This window comes from Felis catus, chromosome A2, assembly GCF_018350175.1.
Source record: "Felis catus isolate Fca126 chromosome A2, F.catus_Fca126_mat1.0, whole genome shotgun sequence".
Taxonomy (NCBI): Eukaryota; Metazoa; Chordata; class Mammalia; order Carnivora; family Felidae; genus Felis; species Felis catus.
Genome location: NC_058369.1, coordinates 146,645,159 through 146,666,577, shown reverse-complemented (window position 1 = coordinate 146,666,577; position 21,419 = coordinate 146,645,159). Strand labels below are relative to the sequence as shown.

Sequence of the window (21,419 nt, the reverse complement as noted above, 5' to 3'; positions counted from 1 at the left end):
TTAAAATGTTTATTTATTTATTTTGAGAGAGAGGGAACGAGGTTGGGAGGATGGGGGGGGGGGGAAGGGCAGAAAGAGGGAGAGAGCGAGAATCCCAAGCAGGCTCAGTGCTATTAGCACGGGGACTGAAACGGGGCTCGAACCCAGGAACCATGAGATCACGACCCGAGCCGAAATTAAGAGTCGGATGCTCAAGTAACTGAACCACCCAGGCGCCCCTGTTTGTTTGTGTGTGTGTGTGTGTTCCTGTCCTAATACTACATCACTGACATCATGGGCTTGATGTACTAGTCACATTTTTTTTTCTGACATACACTTAGTCAAATTTATAATAATTAAAAATTAAAATGTAAATTGGGTAGATCATTAACAGGCAAGAACCTGTTAATGATCTACCTAATTTACATTTCTGAACAGAACACTTAATATCTCAGTCTGCAACAATTATTAGATTTCTGGAGACTTTACAGTTTCCCTCAAGAAAAGTGAGTACATACTTACTTTACATAACAGTATCTGAAGAGCCCATTATGTTGCTTTCCCTAAAGAATGGGTCTGTGAAGTTGAGACAATGTCTCCACTTCAAGCAAAAGAGGCCGCCAGCCAGCCCTCCTTCTGCCAGTAGCCAATCACTTTCCTTGTTTACCAGGCATCCAAATAAAGATTACACAGAGAAGGTTTGGATGGGCCTGATTAGGAGGCTGTCCAGGAGTTAGAGGACAGGGCCCGAATTAAGGCGATCGCAGTAGGAATAAGGAAGCCGAGTCAGGGACATTTACAAGGCATAACGCATCCCAAAAGTGGGGAGGGATGGAAGCAAGAGGAGCCCGCCATGGAAGCGTCCAAGAACAGGCAGACGTTAAAAGAGAATCTGGATAAAGTGATGCCACTGAAACCAAAGGCAGAAACATTTTCTTAGTTACACTCTCAGGAGAACTGAAAACCACCTCCACTTTAGGAAAAGACTACAAGCTAATGCACCTTAGTAAGAGTTACCTGGGTGTCCACATGGTTGCAGAAGGAATCATTTGAAAGGGGTGGGATGAAACAGGGAAGACTAAACTGGCAGTGTTTTAAACTGGGTTTTGATGAAGGGAAGGAATCCAGAACTATAAAGAAGGTTGGGCATGGTAGTCCGTGATGCGAACTTTACCCTCTTGCTAAGAGTAAAGACCAGCTTTCTGGTCCCTCCAAGTGGGTCTCTTTCTTGCCTCACATTGGGTGTCCTTCCAGATCCTCTGGATGTGCACATTCACTAAGGTGCCCTGTGCTTTGTTAACAGCAGTCGCCAAGTCAGGGAGTGACATGCCGACTTCCAAGATGATTTGGGAACCACTAACCCTTTCATCGCTCCTGGAAGAGAAACCCACCACAACTGTGCCAGGAGAGAACGCCTTCCGCAATGGAAGGGCCCAGCAGTGGATTATAAAAAACGCCACTGTCATCAAGTGAAAACAAATCCTCCAGGCCTCTCGCTTCGGTCTCCAGAGACTAAGGGGCCTGCGGAAGTCGCCATCCACGACGTGCCAATCAAATAAAATCGCATTCTGCCCGCTTCGGGCTTGGGTTGCCCTGTGGCTGGCTGGGTGGGCCGGGGCTGGCCCCAGCTCGGACCGGTGGCGGTAGGGGCCAGGACGCAGCCCCGGGGGCCCAGCGCCTGGCCCCGCCTCCGCCCGGCTGGGGGAGGAGGAGAGGGCGTGGCCGCGTCCCCAGGGGACAAGAGCGGCCGCGACAGCCGGGGAAGGGCGGGCCTTCTCCCCGAGTGACGGGACGGCGACCCAACCGGCTCCAGAGCACGGGGCCGGCCTTCCTGCAGCCTCTTCCGCTCGCCGGCTGCGGCGCCTGGGACGGTTGCGGTGGGTCTGGGCGCTGGGAAGTCGTCCAAGATGATTAAAAAATTCGACAAGAAGGACGAGGAGTCTGGTACGCGCTGGGCTTCTGACGCCCACCCTCCGCCGCGGGGGCCCCTTCCTCGCCCGCCGCCACCTGCTCTTGGGGGCCGCGGACCCGAAGGCGTGGGCGCCGGTGTGCCAGGGGGCCGGAGTTGGAGCCCGCTCCTCCCTCCGCCCGGCTCCGCTCTGCTGCAGCCGGGGGCCTGCCCCTAGCCCCTCCCCCGGGCGCCGGAGCCTCCCCTCGGGTCGCGCGCTCCCGCCCCGCGCCCGCGCGCCGCTTGGGCAGCTCGGCGGCCCCGCCCCCCGCTCCCGCCCCCTCCCCTGGGCGCAGCCCCTCGGAGCCGCCTCCGCCGCGCTCGCCTGGGGTGGGCTGCCCGCAGAGGAGGCGGGCCCACGGCGCGTGGCGGAGGGAGTGGGTGCGCGCGTGGGCGAGGCGGGGGGGCGCTGGTAGTGGGAGGCCCAGAGTGGGTCTGGGCTCGATGGGACTTGTGTGTGTATGAACTTGGAGGCGCCTTGTACCTTCCAGTCTTCCCAGGGGGGTTAAGAGTGCCCCCTGGTACATCGGTCGCTTAATGCTCCGGCATCCAAAAGTCAGTTGCGTTCTTGATAACCCGTCTTTGGTCCAGAGCAAATGGGGAAGATGTCAAGCCACCTAAAAACAACAACAACAACAACAACAAACCCAATCCCCAAACCCAAAGCCCTCAATGTTTGGTGCTGTCCCGTGGTGTGGTAGAGGTTTGGGTTTGTAAATCTCCACGGCCCCTTTCAGCTTTGCAGGATTCTTTGCTAAACTCTTTTCTGCCTCGCAGAAATTGTTGGAAACACCAAAGATAGTGCTTGCCTTTAGGGAAATCCAAAGGGCCCTACCACAATCTCATTAATCTTAGCTGTGTGCACATGACATATACTTGTAACATTCATGTAAAAAGAGGACAGGGAAAGAAGACACTCGTTTTGGGCAGAGTTCCTGCAAAACAGAAGTACGAGATCTTATAAGGATAGCAATGACAGTACCAGGATCAAAATGATTTTATTCAGCTTATATGCATAATAGTAATGGTTGTCACTGTGATATCCAAATGGTCACTTCACTTAGGTGAGATACCCCAAGCAATCAATACCCTTCTGTAGATAAGTTTGTCTAGGACAGCTGTTAAAGACATTTTTTGTTTATGATATAGGTAGTGGCTCCAATCCTTTTCGGCATCTGGAGAAGAGTGCTGTCTTACAGGAGGTATGACTTGGAACTGTATTGTGTGTGTGTGTTTTTTTAAGTTGTTTATTTTTGAGGGAGAGATAATAGAGAGAGAGAGAGAGAGAGAGCACAAGCGGGGGAAGGGCAGAGAGAGAGAGGAGGACAGAGAATCCGAAGTGGGCTCTGTGCTGACAGCAGAGAACCCCATGGGGGACTCAAATTCACAGACCCTGAGATCATGACCTGAGCTGGCACCCTGTGTTCTTTCTTTTCTATTCCATTTTAGATGGTGGGCAGAGAGCTGCTTGAATACTATGATCAAAAATAAGAATTGAAGAATATAATAACTGTGTTCAGAGAATATAGACTTGAGGGAAAAGGAAGAGGGGTTACTTAATCAGAAGCAGGTCTAGAATTTATAGAAATGCAAAAACACGTAGACTCTGCTACATGGTGATAATTTTAAATACAATGCTAAAGAGGTGTTTAGTGTAAGGTTACTGAAGGAAGTTGTGGACATTAATTGTTTTCAAATGGTGTAGATAAATACTGTGATTCTTAACACATAAAGCGCATAAAATTGATGTACTAGATCGAAGGGAAGGAGTTAGTGGAGGTAGAAAGTCAAGGCCGTATCTAATAATGTATCATATAGTATGATGAATTGAAAACTGTAAACAACATTATTTGGATATTGTGATTAAAATGTTTATTTTATGTTTATTAGAATATGTCTGTTTGATTACAGTTGATTTTTTGCAATCTGTGATAGAAAATATACTAGTGTAACAATGCTTTTTGTCCCCATAGGCTCGTATATTCAATGAAACACCCATCAATCCAAGAAGATGTTTACATATTCTTACGAAGATTCTTTACTTACTGAACCAGGTAGACTATTTTGATTTTCTTCAGATTTGTTTCCTGGAATAACATGCAGTGAAGCACTTTCTGGAAAGTATCGTTATTTATTTTTTAAAATTCACTTAATTTAAAAGTCTGCAGTGTTTGATTAAGGTAAATGATATGTAAAACTTCTTGAGGACAAGGATTATGACATACCTCTGTTTTATTCATGAGGTTCCAGACCAGCCAAGCACGTGGTAGATTCTCAACATCAATTTGAAATTAACAAGCATTAGTTCATGTTAAAGCCTGTTGTTCAGATTTGTTCAGAGGTCTTTATGTCCCCCCCAAAATGTAGTACAAAATCTTCGACAAATTCCAAATAGATATTTTACCTTTTGCTGAGGGGGAGGAATATAATAGTGATGTTTTTCAAGCTTTGATTTTAATAGATTTTATTTATTATCCCTACTGTACCATGGCAAGCAGAATGATTCTGAGTTTCACCATGTCGTGCCTTAGTGTCCTTTTCTATAAATGGTGATTATGATAATACCTGTTTTATAAAGTTGTAATGATTCAATGAGGTAATGAGTGTAGAGCGTTGCGAATAGTCCTGGACACATACATTCAGGAATAGTTTTCATTCGGTCATTCAGCAAATATTTGTAATACACCTGCTGACTCCTATGCTGCTTTAGGCACTGGGGATGTAACAGAGAAAACCAACAAAAGTATTTGCTGTGATGGAACATAGAGTCTGTTTGCTGTTGTTGTTATTAATTTTGTTTTTTCTTGTGCTTTGGTTTGTTTTGCTTCGGACTAAAAAAGTGTCATGAAATGTCTAGGAACTTAGAAAATGTGATTTTGTTTCTTAGATTCACACACACACACACACACACACACACACACACACAGACTTCCAGTGGTTTACATATGGTGGTAAGAAGAGTATGGTTTCCAATTTGAATTCCCTGAGAATATCTTTTACTTTTACTGTATTTCATGACTGAAGGCCTCATTCAGAGACTTAATGATTTGTAATTTGCAAATGGAGACTGAGCATCGAGTGCATACTTTTCCATAAAATACATTCCTACACAAACATCCTATCCCTCCGTGGTACCATATTAGAAACATTTAAAGCAAAGTCTGTTTGATTTAATTTTTTTTTTTTAACATTTATTTATTTTTGAGACAGAGAGAGACAGAGCATGAACAGGGGAGGGGTAGAGAGAGAGGGAGACACGGAATCGGAAGCAGGCTGATGGCCCAGAGCCTGACACGGGGCTCGAACTCACAGACCGCAAGATCGTGACCTGAGCCGAAGTCGGACGCTCAACCGACTGAGCCACCCAGGCGCCCCTGATTTAATTTTTTGTAGCACACATTGTGTCCTTGACTAAATCCATTATATAAGCAGAGTTTCTTTCTTTCTTTTTTTTTTTTTTTTAAAGTTTATTTATTTTTGACAGAGTGTGAGCTGGGGAGGGACAGAGAGAGTGAGACACAGAATCTGAAGCAGGCTCCAGGCTCCCAGCTGTCAGCACAGAGCCCAATGCGGGCTTGAACCCATGAACTTGAATTCATGACCTGAGTTGAAGTCGGATGCTTAACTGACTGAGCCACCCACACGCCCCTATAAGCAGAGTTTCCAGTAGATGAAGTTGGTGCAGAGTAGCATATACTTTTTTTAATATCTTTTAATGTTTATTTATTTTTGAGAGAGAGAGAGAGAGGGAGAGAGAGAGAGAGAGAGAGAGAGAGAGAGGGAGAGAGAGAGAGGGAGAGGGAGAGACAGAGCACGAGTGGGGGAGGAGCAGAGAGAGAGGGAGACGGAATCTGAAGCAGGTTCCAGGCTCTCAGCTGTCAGCACAGAGCCCACATAGGGCTTGAACTCACAAATGGCAAGATCATGACCTGAGCCGAAGCAGGATGCTTAACCGACTGAGCCACCCAGGTGCCCCAAGTAGCATATACTTTTATATTGGCCAATGCCTCTTTGCTGAGCAACTCATGTTGAAACATTTAGTTATGTTGATAAGGAAATTACCAGTACAATATGATAAACACAGTCAACTACGGAAACAGGTTTGGGAACCTTAGTTTAATCTTTTGTCTAGTTGTTGGTAATGCTTTATGGAAAAATACTTCTAAATTTCTACCACAGTTGGCCTATTCATATATTCTAAATTTCAAGTCAAAAAGTAGGGACTTAGGGCCTGTTGATAGGACTGAAAAGTGCATGGACTTGTGTGTATTCCCTACATATTTATGAAAGAAAGAGGGGGAAATCCGTTGTTGGTGAGCAAGTTGGGTACTCTGATTTAAATGATTGTAGGGGCACCTGGGTGGCTGAGTGTCCCAGTTTGGCTCAGGTCATGATCTTGTGGTTCATAGGTTTGAGCCCCACATCAGGTTCTGTGCTGACAGCTCAGAGGCTGGAACCTGCTTCGGATTTTAGAAGCAGGTTCCAGCCTCCCTCTCTCTCTGCCCCTCCTCCCCTTGTGCTCTGTTTCTCTCTCTCTCAAAAATAAACATTTAAGGGGCGCCTGGGTGGCGCAGTCGGTTAAGCGTCCCGACTTCAGCCAGGTCATGATCTCGCGGTCCGTGAGTTCGAGCCCCGCGTCAGGCTCTGGGCTGATGGCTCAGAGCCTGGAGCCTGTTTCCGATTCTGTGTCTCCCTCTCTCTCTGCCCCTCCCCCGTTCATGCTCTGTCTCTCTCTGTCCCCAAAATAAATAAACGTTGAAAAAAAAATAAAATAAAAAAATAAAAATAAATAAACATTTAAAAAATAAATAAAAATAAATGATTGTAAATTCTTATACTTTGTCCTTCATCCTAAACTTTTAAAGTTTTTCATCAGAATCTGTTTATTCTTATAAACTCTTATTCTTGTAAGTGACAAATAGATTGAAGTGATTGAGCCCAATGCCTTATATAGGCTTGCTTTTAATGAAATTCAATATTGAAATGGTCATGTTTTAGGCGGTCTATAATCTGGGATTTTTGACTGTGAGTGAAATAGGTTATCTAGCATCTTGTGCCTTAAAAAAAAATGTTCCCAGGCCCAGCAGCATTTGCATCACCGGGAGCTAGTTAGAAATGCAAACTTTCAGGCTTCACCCAGAGCCACTGAATCAGATTCTGCGTTTGGCAAGCTCCTCCGGTGATTTATGAAGCGCAGTAAAGTTCTGATGCAAAGCATCATCCAAAGGCTTACTTTCATATAACTAATCTGGTTCCTGCCCTTTCAGTTGGTCCCTTTTTGCCATGTTTTCTAGGATTCCTAATATGTAGTTCTTTACAATTTAATATTTATTATGCTCTTATAATATGTCAGGCTTTGTGCTGGGCATTGGATTATGGAAATGGAAAAGGTGTGATCTCTGCTTGTAGGTGGTGTAGTAATAACATGCCATTCTGATTAGAAACTCAATTTGCTATTATTTTCCACCTCCTTGTAAATTGCAGTTCTCTAGGGAAATTAAAATAGTTCCTGCTAAAAGGTTAGAGACTACTATTCCAGAACTTTCATAGCATGGCTTGTGATACTAAATTATTTTAAATAAGGAGTGGACAAAATGGCCATGCACGTTTATAAATTGAAAGCCAGAAAAACAGCGTGGAGGCAGAATGTTTACAAAGAGATTTTCTTCCCGAGTTCTAAGAGACTTTTGCAGAAATAAAGAGAAATACAGAGAAAATCCTTGGTATGCTTTATTTAAGTTTAAGAAATTGTTTTAAATTTTCCTTAGGGTGAGCACTTTGGAACTATGGAAGCCACAGAAGCCTTCTTTGCAATGACTCGGTTGTTTCAATCCAACGACGTGAGTCTTTTTGTTTTATTCTTTTCGGCTGGAAAAACTCCTTTTATTCTTTTTCCTGGGGGAGCTTCGAATGTTCTAAATTGGGAAAGGTTGCTTGCAATATTTAGCACTACTTAAACGTTATTTATCTTCATCAAATTTTTCAATGTTCATTAACGGCCATGTGAGCATGAGAGACGGATAGAATATAGCATAAAGCCGTCCCCTCCCCCACCCCGCATCTGTCATACAGTCATAAAAGCCATTCCCATCCAGCTTGTGGCACGCCACGGCGAAAGTGGACTGGTGTGGAAGTCGGTGGACATAGCTACCACCTCTCTAAGTTCATAGTCAAGTTTCTGGTGAGCCTGGGGTTGCCGTTGGTCAGCGGGTCGGGCAGGTAAGAAGATGAGCCGGATACACAGTGGGGAAGAGGACATGGGGAGGGAAAAAGAAGAGAAAGGACAAAGTAAAGCTCCCGGCACCTCAGCGTTTGTGTTTCTGCCGTAAGCCACCCCGACTCCCAGAGCATGATGGCCACAGCTTTGCTTCCGTCTTCTAAATGTGGTTGCGTATTTCTCTTTTGTCCGGCTCTAGCTCAGAACCTGCAGAGAAGGGAGTCTGGGGAGATCTATTTCCCACCCTTCTGGTGACATAAACTGTCCCAATCTTGCAGTGTTTTGGTATGTTTTGCATATCTTTCCAGGCCACGTTTTGTGCCCAACCCCCAGAAACTTGTAGGATGTGAGTGTGGTTAAGTGTCTGGGTAATGATAAGTTTCAGGAGGAGGTGACTCCTTACGAACGTCAGCAGTCCCTTGTCAGGCAACTGTCTCAGTTGAGGCTGTTACACACTCTTCAGGCAAAGGGAGACTCCTTTCCTCGGACAGAATAAAGAGCTGCTACTTGCCCAGGAGGCCTGGGGAGTTTAGGCCCAGCTTTCTCAGAATCTGCCCGTATGTCCCCATCCCAGTTCCCAGGGTCTCACTCCTTCCTGATCAAAGTCTTCCCTTTAACCTAAGATTCCCTGCAGGGTGGGTATTGATTTTGCATTATAACTCGGCCACACAGAGGATTTGCTTTTCAGAATTCTTGGCCCTGTGTCCACATGACACAGGCTTTCTATCAAGGCGTTCTAGAAAATTTCTAGTCCCTCACCTAGACTTTGAGCAATGAATTTAAAACTCTGGACTCATTTCTTTGACCAAGTTCTCCGGCGTCCTTAGAAGCAACTAACCCATTATAAGAACCCATGTTTACAGTACATTCCATGGCAGCCACTACTGGCTTACCCAAGCCTTGTCTTCTATAGGTCCTTGAATCTGCTTCTCCAGGTGATGATTTAAGTACTTTGGCCCCTGCATGCCCTGGACGACGAGTATCCCCTTTACAACTGGAAATGGGGCCATTCATGCCTTTTATCAAATCAGAGAAGCAATTTCAGATTTCTATTGTTAAGGTCCTGTTTCCCTGTAATCACTTCCTATACCAGAAATTTGGGGCGAATTCAATCAGGGAAGCAGAACCGTCATGATTACCGTAGAATTATGTAGTAGTGGAGTTAGACTAGAAAGCTCGGCATTTCAGGCTGCCGGAGGAGGGTCGTGGAGAGGGACTGGTGTAACAATTGTGGAAGGCTGCTGCCTCTTCGTGGCTCTGTGAATTTGTCGTGCAGGTGTCTGGTGGTGAATTTGCTCAGAGGGCTGGCAGTTGGGAGGGAGAACTGGACATAGAGCAGAGAAGAGGGTGCAGGGCAGGGAAGAAACAGAAGGAGGACAAACTCGAAGCCTCTGGCACAGAGGTTGTATTAAGCAAAGAAGGCATCCGGGCCCCTGGGTGGCTCAGTCGGTTAAGTGTCCGACTCTTGATTTCGCCGCAGGTCATGATCTTGCTGTCAGGAAATCGAGCCCCACGTGGGGCTCTGTGCTGACGGTGCAGAGCCTGCTTGGGATTCTCTCTCTCTCTCTCTCTCTCTCTCTCAAAAAAAAAGAAGGCATGAAATAATTTTCTAGGAAATGGAATGGGGAAATGCAGGTTGTTGGAGAGTATGAATGGCCCCTTCGAGTTAGTGGTCATGAATTGAACGTATTACTTGGTGGCACAGTGAGTGTTTTTCTCCGGCTGCACGCTTCAGGATGTGGCATAGAGCAGTTGGAGATTGGATTCAATCAGGGTTAGGGTTTTTGCCAGGTTAGTAAACGGGGGGAAGAGCAAGGAAGTTGAGTAATTGAACTATTAACTGTGGGATCTGGTTACGAAGCAAGGACACGGGCTGACTGGAACAGTGAGAAGTGGATCGGATCGATGGATCGTAGGTCATGAGGAAGTGAAAGGGTTGTTGGAGTCCAGAGCGGTGGCTGGGGAGTAAGTTGCTTAGAAATGAAATTATGAGGGGGGATACTGTTATACTGGTGGGGGCAACAGTGGAACTGGGTGATTGCAAAAGGAAGGAAGGATCGGTGGAGACGAGGCCAATTCTACCGAGTAGTTAGCTTTAGAAGTATTGTCTGTATGGATATTAAAGTCACCTGCGATTATTACTGGGCTAATATTGGAGATTGTGGTGGCGAACATGGTACTAATATTTTTTTTAAATAAGGCAAGTACCCGGAGGTCTATTTATGCAACCAGGAGTGGTGGCAGGTGAGATTTCAACAGGCGGTGAGCTTCCCCACCTGTAGGTCTGGTGGATGAGGGTTAAAGGAGAGACACCAGCCGCTATTTGGGAGGGCTGCAGGGGATTCTTAGGGAGGAGCCAGCTTTCAGTTAGAGGCAAGATGGGGCTGTTCAGAGAAGAGTTAAGGATATAAGTGATGATGAAAGTGCCAGAGAGCCTGATGGAGGGTTTGGGATTTGAGAAGGATGGAAGACAGAGTCCCATTAGGCGCTGTTCCCAGCTGCATGGGGATAAGTTTCCAGGTGACAAGTGGTGGCCAGGATATTTTAGGTTTTTTTGTAGTGACTGAGGTAACTACCAACGTATAGCATGCTGTGATTCATTTTGATGGTCCCTTAGGCAGAACGTGGGATTGAGGTTTTTTGGGGGGAGGAAGGAGAGGTGGAGAATTTGCTGGCAGCATGTGGGGCTTCTTCGCTTTCCAGCCTTCCTTTACCAGAGGGTCATTACTCTCTTGAGATTGGTAACTTCCTATCAGTGTTTGTATATATGTAGTACATACGTTTGTTTGTATGCATAATCTATACTTAATATTTTTGTGTGTTTAAAAATATAAGTGATCGGGGCGCCTGGGTGGCGCAGTCGGTTGAGCGTCCGACTTCAGCCAGGTCATGATCTCCCGGTCCGTGAGTTCGAGCCCCGCGTCAGGCTCTGGGCTGATGGCTCAGAGCCTGGAGCCTGTTTCCGATTCTGTGTCTCCCTCTCTCTGTGCCCCTCCCCCGTTCATGCTCTGTCTCTCTCTGTCCCAAAAATAAATAAACGTTGAAAAAAAAAATTAAAAAAAAAATATAAGTGATCATATTATTATTGCTGTTTTCAAAATTAATAGTTTTGAGATCTACCTTCGTGCTACACATACATCTACTTTATTTATTTTCACTGCTGCATGTAATCCCAGTGTGTTAATATACAGTATTTCTGTTTATTTATTCATTCTCCCCTTGGTAGATAATAGTTGCTTCCCCCTTTTTGCTATTCCAAATGATATTATACATAATGTTTATGTACATGTCTTGTGCACATAGAATTTTTCCGGGGGAGATACCTACAACTGGCATTTCTAGATAATGCGAGTTATTTGATCTTATCAAATTGATCTTTAAACTGATCTTGTATGAATAATTTACATAGACGTTGCTTCAAATCCTTAAACCTGTTCCTGACACTTTATTATCAGATCTAAATATTTGACATTCAGAAGAATGTGAAATGGCATCTCTTTGTGGTTTTAATTTGCATTTTCATGGTCATTGCTGAAATTGAGACTCTTCCTATGTTTAGTGGCCATTGTACTTTCCTCCTCTGTGAATTGCCTATTCATATTCTTTGCGTATTTATATTCTCTGTATTGACTTATAGAAAATGTTTCTTATTTTAGTATTTAAAATACAGCTTTATTGAGTATAACTTACATATTATAAAATTTACCAGGGCACCTGGGTGGCTCAGTTGGTTAAGCGTTTGATTCTTGATTTCAGCTCAGGTCATGATCTCGCGGTTCACGAATTCGAGCTCCGCATCGGGCTCTGTGCTGACAGTGCAGAGCCTGCTTGGAATTCTCTCTCCCTCTTTCTCTTTCCCCACCCCACTCATTCTCTCTCTCTCTCTCTCTCTCTCTCTCTCTCTCTCTCTCAAAATAAATAAACTTAAAAAAGTAAAAAAAAAAAAAATTCACCAATTTTTAGTGTACCCCATTCATTCTCTCTCTCTCTCTCTCTCTCTCTTAAAATAAATAAACTTAAAAAAAGTAAAAAAAAAAAAAAATTCACCAATTTTTAGTGTACAGGTCAGTGAGTTCTGACCAGTGTGTGGAGTCATGGAACCATCTCCACAGTCACGATACAGAAACCTCCATCACCCCAGAATGTGCCCCCACATCGCTTAGTTGTCTGTGTCCTTCCTCGACCCCTAGCATCTAAGAAGTCAGCGATCTACTTTCTGACAACACGGTTGCATTTTCTAGAATTTTCTAGAATTTCACTTAAATTTAATCGTATAACATATAGCCTTTTTATGACTTTTATGTCTTGTTTCTTTCTCTTAGTTTATGGCCTTTGAGATTGACTCAAGTTTTTGTGTGTGTTGGTGGTTTTTCACTTTTACTACTGAGTAGTATTCCACCGTATAGTGGTGGTCTTGTTTCCTTATCCATTCACAGGTAAATGGATATTTGGGTTGTTTCCAGTTTATGGATATTATGAACAAAGCCACTAAAAGTAAAGATTCAAGTACAAGTCTTTGTGTGGACCTACTGTCCTTTTCTTTGCTTGGCACCCAGAAGTGACATTGTTGGATTTGCATTTCCTTAATGACAGCTGCATTAAGCAGATGTATGCTTATTTGCTTTCTGTGTATCTTCTTTGGTGAAGAAGTGTCTGTTCAAATCTTTTACTCTTTAAAAAGAAATCATGTCGTTGGTCTTCTTACTGAGTTGTAAGCTTTCTTTATATTTTCTGGATACAAGACCTTTATCAGAGAGGTGTTTTGTAAATATTCCCTCCCAGTGTGTGGCTGGCGTTTTCATTCATTTATACCGTTGTCTTCTCCATTAAAAAAAAAAAGTATCATTTTCGTAGATTCACCCTTTACAGAGTATAGTTTTATGAATTTTGACGAATGCGTACAGTAGTATCATCACCATTGCAGTCAAGATTTAGAGTGTTTCCATCACTCCAAAAAGTTCCCTCATGCCTCTACATGTGATCTATTCCTCCCATCCTTCTGTGCCTCCCATCCTCTCTCCCAGGCAACCACTCATCTTTTTTCTTTCTGCATAGTTTTTCCTGTCTGGGAAGTCATAACAATGATATGAATTCATATGAATGAAGCCTGTTGAGTCACTTAGCATATCGCATTTGAGGTTTATCTGTTGTTTGTATCAGTAGGTCACTTCTGTTTATTTCTTTGTAGTATTCTATTATACGGATGTACCTCAGCTTGTCTACTGTTTGCCATTTGAAGGATATTTGGTTTATTACCAGGTTTCAGTGGTTGCGAATAACGTTGCTGTAAACATTCGTGTATAAATTTTTTAACCGTAAGTTTTTATTTTTCTTGGGTCAGTTCCTAGGACTGGGGTTGCTCGGTCACAGATGACAGGTGTAGGCATGTTTAACTTTGTAAGAAGTTGCCAATCCCTCTTCCGTTTCCGCCATCACTGGTAGAAAGTTCTCGTGACTCTGAATTCTGGCTAACCCTTAGTGTTGTCTTTTTTTGCTTTTTAAAATTGATTTCTTTTTAATTTTAGCCATCCTAATAGGTATGCTGTGGTATCTCTTTGTAGTTTTAATTTGCATATTCCTAATGACTAGTAATGTCAAACATCTTTTCGTGTGCTTTTTTTGCTTTGTGTATATCTTCCGTACTGAAGGATCTGTTTATATCTTTTGTCCATTTTTAATAATTTGATTGTATATTATCTTATTTTTGAGTTTTGAGAGGTCTTTGTATATTCTGGATACAAGTCCTTTATCAGATATGTTTCCTAAATATTTTCTCCCAGTCTGTGGCTTGTTTTTTTCATTCCATAGTCTTTCAAAGAGAAGTTTTAAATTTTGATGAATTCCGGTTTATCAGTTTTTTTTTTCTGTTGTGAATTATGCTTCTGATGTGTATGATAGAAATCTTTGCCTAACCCAATGTCCCAAAGATTTTCTCTTATGCCTTTTTTCTAGGCATTTTGATCCATTTTGAATTAATTTCTATATATGATATAAAGTAAGGGTTGGATTTCTTTTCACCTCCCTCCCCTACCTCCTTTCACCACCTCCTCCTTTTCCTCTTAACTTTCTTGTCTGGACAAATGGTACTGAAATGGTTGCATGTCAAAATGGAAGAAGGAGGAGATAATGATTGAGTTACATTGGCACACCGGAACATTCTATCTTGTTTCGTTGTGTTTATTCATGTGTTTATTTGTATTCTAGTACCATACCGTCTTGATTACTATACCTTTATAGTAAGTTTTAAAGCAAGTAGTCCACATTTTCCTTTTTTTCTTTTCCTTTTTCACAAGTTTTGGGTCTTCTGGGTTCTTTGCCTTTCCATATGAATTTTAGAATCAGCTTCCGTTTCTATTATTTAAAATCTGCTGGAACTGTGATAGGGATTACATTGAATCTGAAGATCAATTTGAGGAGAACTGACATTGTAACATATATTTAAAATCTGCTGGAACTGTGATAGGGATTACATTGAATCTGAAGATCAATTTGAGGAGAACTGACATTGTAACATTATTGTGTTTTTTGGCTACACACAGTATTTGTCTCTCCTTGCTCAGGTCTCTTTAATTCCTGTCAGCAGTATTGTAGATTTTAGAGTACAAGTCCTATATGTGCTTGGTGAAATTTAACCCTAGTTAAGACTTTTAAAATACTACTGCGTCTATATTGCTTGTAGTTTATAAATGAATTGTTTGCATATTGACCTGTTTCCTGTGATCTTGTTAAATTCATTTATTAGTTCTAGGAGTATTTTGGAAGACTCCTGAGAATTTATTTTTTCCTTCTCAATCTGCATGCTTTTTATTTGCTTGTCTTACCCTACTGTCCTCTTGTACTGTCGTGCAGGGTAAATACAAGTGACGGTTGGGGACATCCTTGCTTTGTTCCCGATCTTAGGGACAAAGCATTTAGTCTTTCGCCACCAAGTGTGACACCAAGTATGGTGTTAGCTCTTAAGTTTGTCATAGATGCCCTTTATCAGGTTGAGGAAGTTCCACTCTATTCCTAGTTTGCTGAGAGATTTCTTTTTTGTGAATGGGTATTGAATTTTGTCAACTGCTGTTTCTACACCCACGAGATTATCGTGCCTTTTCTTTTTCAATATGTGAATATGGTGAGAGGCACTTATTTATTTTTCTGGAAAACATAAAATCTTTGGTTTCTGTTTGTGAAACTATGTGAAGCATTTTTGAGTCTGTAGTCATGAAATATATTGATCTGCAGGGTTTTCTTACAATATTTTTGTCTGGATTTCGCATTGGAATAATGCTGGCCCCAGAAAATGAATCGGGAAGTGTTTCTTCCTCTTCTGCTTTTTGGAAGAGTTTTTGTAGAATCATTATTAATTTTTCCTGAAGTGTTTGATGGAGTTCACTAGTAAAGCTGTCTTCTTTAGGAGAAGGCTTTTGATAATTAACCCCATTAAAAAGAATAGATTTGGTGCTGTCTGTTCAAACTATTTATCATCTTCAGTGAGCTCTCGTAGTTTGTGTCTTTCAAGGAATTTGTTCATTTCATTGAAATTGTTGAACTTTGTTTCCCTAAAATTATTCATGATATTCCTTTATTTTTGTAGTGTTTGTAGGATCAGAAGTACTGTCTTCTCTTTCATTCTGATACTGGTAAATTGTATCTTCTCTTTTATTCCTGGGAAGTTTGTCTAGAGCTTTATAAACTTCATTGATCTCTTCATACAACCAGCTTTTTGTTTCATTGATTTTTCTCTATTAATTGTTTTTTCTTTTCCGAATTAATTGTGTGGAAAAAAAAAAAAAAAGAATGCTGAAAAATCCAGCCATAAGAAGGAGGCAAAAAAGAAAGAAAGAAAGAAAGAAAGAAAGAAAGAAAGAAAGAAAGAAAGAAAGAAAGATGGATCAAGAAGGACAAACATAAATCATATCATAAGATGGTAGATGTAGACCCAAATCCACGTTAAATGTAAAATGCAAAACACAAAGAACATTTGTAAAAATTGATTGTAGGGGCGCCTGACTGGCTCAGTTGGTGGAGCACGTGATTCTTGATCTCGGGGTTGTGGGTTCAAGCCCTACGTTGCGTGCAAAGATTACTTAAAAATAAAATCTTTAAAAAAAACAACTATATACTGAGCCATAAAGCAAGACACAACACATTTTAAAGGAACGAAATTGTACAGACCGTGTTCTCTAGTTACAAAGGATTGGTGTTGGAAATTCATCATAAAAGAGTACCTAGGAACGCACCATATATTTTGATATTAAAAACATATTTCTGGGGGTGCCTGGGTGGCTCAGTCGTTCAAGTGTCTGACTCTTGGTTTCCAGCTCAGGTCATGATCTCGCAGTTTGTGGGACTGAGCCCTGCATCAGGCTCCGCACTGACAGTGTGGAGCCTGCATGGGATTCTCTCTCTCTCCCTCTCTCTCTGCTCCTCCCCTGCTCATGCCCTCTCTCAAAATAAATAAACTAAAAAAAAGAAGACATATTTCTGTTCTGTTACTAGCCATGGTGCTGTAAAGGGGTGAGGCTTATCCTGCTACCACAAATACCAAGAAGATCAAACAAAATATATTACACGGTAATTTTCAGACATTAGATTAACAGGCATCCTGGGTCTGTGATCTGGAAAAAAGAAAAACAGAGTGAGCCCTAGCGTTATCTCATGTCCAGAGGCCGATTACAAGTATCAGGTCAAGGAGGGCCCACTGAAAAGGAGCCTAGTTATCTCTCTGAGTTGAAACCGACAGAGTTTGAGGAAGCCAAGAAAGCTCAAATGTGTAGAGCAGAGTACTAAAGAGGAAGGAAGTAGGGGGGGAGAGAGAGAAGCAAGAAAGGAAGGAGATAGTTCTAGCAATTTGCTGAGGGGCTCCACTTAAACCTTTGGATAAGAATTGATCTGTGCATATGTAAAAGGAAACTGCCCAAGGCCAAAGAAAGGAACACCAGAACGCAGGGCTGGCACTCGTTGGTATTTCTACCAGTGAGAGTGGAAAGACCTTTTCATTTGGTGTAGTTCTCAGAAAGGTATCACCTCGGGGTGCCTGGGTGGCTCCATGAGTTAAGTGGGCGGACCGGCTCAGGTCATGATCTCGCAGTTCACAAGGTCAAGCCCCACGTGGGGCTCTGTGCTGACAGCTCAGAGCCTGGAGCCCGCTTCAGATTCTGTGTCTCCTTCTCTCTGCACCTCCCCTGCTTATGCTCTGTCTTTCTCTCAAAAAAATAAACAACAAAAAAAAAATTTTTTTAATGAAAGATACACTGCATGGGGTTCATAGCAGATTCCAGACTGTAGGGGAAAAAAAATCAGTAACCTGGAAGACAGATAGAAACTATCCAAAATGAAGCCAAAAGAGAAAAAAGACAATTAAAATGAACAGGGCATCAGAGGGATAATAGTTTGGAAGTTCTTTTAGTGGTTACCCTAGAAATTGCAACATGGATATTTGACTTTCAGAATCTAACATTTATCTTTGTCTTGTACCTGTTCCTGGAATATTTGAGAACCTCTTTATGTATGCGAATGTATAAACATGTGTATATTATACATACACACATGCACATTTATATACATACACATATGATAACGCATCATTTTTGGTGGGTGTTTTGTTTGCTGTTCACTGAGATTTACTCATGTCCTTACCACTTTTTTTTTTTTAATTTTTTTTTTAACGTTTATTTATTTTTGAGACAGAGAGACACAGAGCATGAAGGGGGGAGGGGCAGAGAGAGAAAGAGACACAGAATTGGAAGCAGGCTCCAGGCTCCGAGCCATCAGCCCAGAGCCTGACGCGGGGCTCGAACTCACGGACCGCAAGATCGTGACCTGAGCTGAAGTCGGACGCTTAACCGACTGTGCCACCCAGGCGCCCCTTACCACTTTTTAAAGAAAGCCTTTATTTTTTTAGAGCAGCTTTAGGTTCACAGCAAAATTAAAAGGAAGGTATAGAGATTTCCTGTATATTCTCTGACCCGACACGTGCATAGACTCTCCCGTTATCAACATCCCCTACCAGAGTGGTAAATTTGTTATAATTCATGAACCTGCATTGGCACATCATAATCACGTGGATAATCATTAAAGGCTACAAAGGGTATTTCTTTTTGTTTTTATATATTTTTTAATGTTTATTGTTTTTGAGAGAGAGAGGGAGACACAGAATCCAAAGCAGGCTCTAGGCTCCGAGCTGTCAGCACAGAGCCCGACACGGGGCTCGAACCCACGAACCTCAAGATCATAACCTGAGCTGAAGTCAGACCCTTAACCGACTGAGCCACCCAGGCGCCCCTACAGAGTATTTTCACCGACTTGAAAATCCTCTGTGCTTCATCTATTCATCCCTGCCTCCTAACCTCCAAACCCTGGCAACCACAGATGCTTTAACTGTCTCCTTTTCTGGGATGTCATATAGTTGGAATTATATAGCGTGTATCCTTTTCAGATTGGTTTCTTTTACTTAGTAAGAGGCACTTAATTTCCTCCATGTCTTTCCGTGGCTTGATAGCTCATTTTCTTTCTAGTGCTGAATAATATTCTTTTGTCTGGATGTACCACAGTTTATGCATTCACCTACTCAAGGGCACGTTGGTTGCTTCCAAGTTTTGGCAATTATGAATAAAGCCGCTGTAGACATCGTATGCATGTTTTTATGTGGACAGAAGTTTTCAACTCCTTTAGGCAAATGCCTAGGAACACGATTGTTGGATTGCATGGTATAAATATGTTTAGTTTTGCAGGAAGTCACCAAACCATCTTTTAAATTGGCTGTACCATTTTTATTCCCACCAGCGAGAGTTCCTGATGCCTCACATCCTCATCAGCATTTGGTGTTGTCAGTGTTCTGGATTTTGGCCATTCTATTAGGAACGTAGTGGCATCTCATTATTTTAATTTGCCTTTCCCAAATGACCTGTAGTGTGTACATCTATAATATATAAAGAACTCTTATACTTTAATTCTTGTATTTTCATATACTTATTTGTCATCTGTTTATCTGTTTAAGTGAAGTGTCTCAAGGTCTCTGGCTCATTTTTAATCAAGTTGTTTTTCTTATTTTTGACTTTTAAGAGGTTTTTATATATTTTGGGTGACAATCCTATATCAGGTGTGTGTTCTACAGGCATTTTTCTCCCAGTTTGTGGCTTGCGTTTTTTTTCATCCTCGTGACATTGTCTTTTGCAGAACAGAAGTTTTTGCTTTTTGTTTTTCTTTAACATTTATTCATTTTTGAGAGAGAGAGACAGAGACAGAGCATGAGCCAGGGAAGGGCAGAGAGAGAGGGGGACACAGAATCCAAAGCAGTCTCCAGGCTCTGACCTATCAGCAGAGAGTCTGACATGGGGCTCGAACTCATGACCTGGGAGATCATGACCTGAGCCGAAGTCAGACACTTGACCGACTGAGCCACCCAGGCACCCCAGAAGTTTTTACTTTTAATAAGGCTGGCTTTTTCATTATTCTTTTATGATCATACCTTTGGGGTTATATCTAAAAAGTCATCATCATACTCAAGGTCATCTAGGTTTTTTCCTATGTTTTCTTCTAGGGATTTTACAGTTTTGCATTTTGGATTTAGGTCTGTGATCCATTTTGGGTTAATTTTTGTTAAGAGTGTAAGGTCTGTGTCTAGATTTTTTTTTTTGCATGTAGCTGTCCACTTGTCCAGCGCCATCTGGGGAAGAGACTACCTTTGTTCCATTGTATTGACTTCGCTCCTTTGTCAAAGATCAGTTGACTGTATTTATGTGGGCATATTTCTCAGGGTCTCTTCTATTCTATCCGTCTATTTGTTTATTCTTTAGCCAATACCACACTGTCTTCACTGTTTACCGCTTCTGCTCTTCATGTCTTGCCAGATTTCTGAGTCATTATCTAGAATGATTTTCTGTGAGCCTGAAGAATGTGCCTTTTAGAATCTCACTCTTTCTAGACTTTAGATCCTTTATCCTATGCCTGTAAGGCCCTGGGCTTGTACTTCTCCGGCTATGAGGTGTTTGCTTTTCTGTTTTGGCACCCATGAATGGCTCTTGATTTTACCCTTGGCTGCATCGTTAAATTTTGTGTTCCTATTTCATTCGACATTTCTGTGGGTTCGTTTAGACAGTATGTTTTAGTGGGAACAGGCACATCTTTGGCAACACTTTGTATTGTCACTCTTTGTCATTTTAGCCATTTTGATGGGTGTGAAGTAGTATCTGAAATATGTTTTTTTTTTTTTTATTTCCCTGATGACTAACAGTGTAGAGCCCTTCCCCCCACCTCCACCCCCATTTTTTGTGCTTTAGCTGAATTTTTTTTTTTAATTTTTTTAACGTTTATTTATTTTTGAGACAGAGAGAGACACAGCATGAACGGGGGAGGGGCAGAGAGAGAGGGAGACACAGAATCAGAAGCAAGCTCCAGGCTCTGAGCCATCAGCCCAGAGCCCGACGCGGGGCTCGAACTCCCGGACCGCGAGATCGTGACCTGGCTGAAGTTGGACGCTTAACCGACTGAGCCACCCAGGCGCCCCAGAATTTTTTTTTTTTAATTTCCAGTTTTATTCCGCTTCACGGTAGATTTTTATCGGGGGGGAGGGGCAAATTTTCTTCAGCTCTGAAGTTTTGATTTTTATTTTTTGTTTTCTTCTCAGAGTAGGTTTGTATGGCTGTCATCTGCCCCATTCATCTGACCCCTCCTGGCTTTCTCTTTCTCTTTTCACTTAAACTTTCTCTGGATGATTTTTTTCCTGGTTAATCACCACGAGACTCCTCAGTTCCTTCGCTTCCCTTAATGGGCTCACTAGTCTCCACCAGGTTCTTTTTACAGCTTGGGGTCTGGAGCCGGGTCTGATGTATTTGAGTTTCACTGCTTATTAGAAATGTGACGTTGCCTGGTAGGGAATGAGGCCAGACAAGCTAGAGGAACCGGTGCCCGTAGTGTATGAATAAACCAGAGGGAAGGGGAGGAGGAAGGTCGATGAGACTTTACTATTGGTAAGTGAACAGTTGCTTTGGATCCAGGTATCCTTCTAGAAATCTTGATACTTGAAAGTGGAAGTTGGTTATACAAGCACAAATACTTCAAGGAAAAACATCTAAGTTGCTGGACTGAGGAAGATAGAGTCTGCATGTCTTTCCATCCGTATATTTAAAGAATTAAAAAAAAAATTTTTTTTAACATTTATCTATTTTTGAGAGACAGAGCACGAGCAGGGGAGGGGCGGAGAGAGAGAAGGAGACACAGAATCCGAAGCAGGCTCCAGGCTCTGAGCTGTCAGCACAGAGCCCGACGCAGGGCTCGAACCCACAAACT

The 21,419-nt window shown here is 42.4% G+C and overlaps 2 protein-coding genes across 4 annotated transcripts in view; both read left to right on the top strand.

Moving 5' to 3' along the window:
• TSGA13 (testis specific 13) overlaps nt 1–1,555 on the top strand; it is a 93,026-nt gene extending 91,471 nt beyond the window's left edge. For 2 of the 3 annotated variants that reach the window (XM_006929378.4, XM_006929379.5), the window contains one exon: nt 1,283–1,555. In XM_006929378.4, the coding sequence (XP_006929440.1) occupies nt 1,283–1,452 (170 nt within the window). In that variant the 3' untranslated portion in view covers nt 1,453–1,555. The remainder of the gene's footprint in view (nt 1–1,282) is intronic. The other variant, XM_019825810.3, reaches the window with a different exon arrangement.
• A 213-nt stretch (nt 1,556–1,768) lies between these two features.
• Nucleotides 1,769–21,419, top strand: part of COPG2 (COPI coat complex subunit gamma 2) — a 117,817-nt gene continuing 98,166 nt past the window's right edge. The window contains exons 1-4 of the mRNA XM_023250572.2: nt 1,769–1,923; nt 3,077–3,129; nt 3,901–3,981; nt 7,696–7,767. Of these exons, the coding sequence (XP_023106340.1) occupies nt 1,887–1,923; nt 3,077–3,129; nt 3,901–3,981; nt 7,696–7,767 (243 nt within the window). The 5' untranslated portion in view covers nt 1,769–1,886. The remainder of the gene's footprint in view (nt 1,924–3,076; nt 3,130–3,900; nt 3,982–7,695; nt 7,768–21,419) is intronic.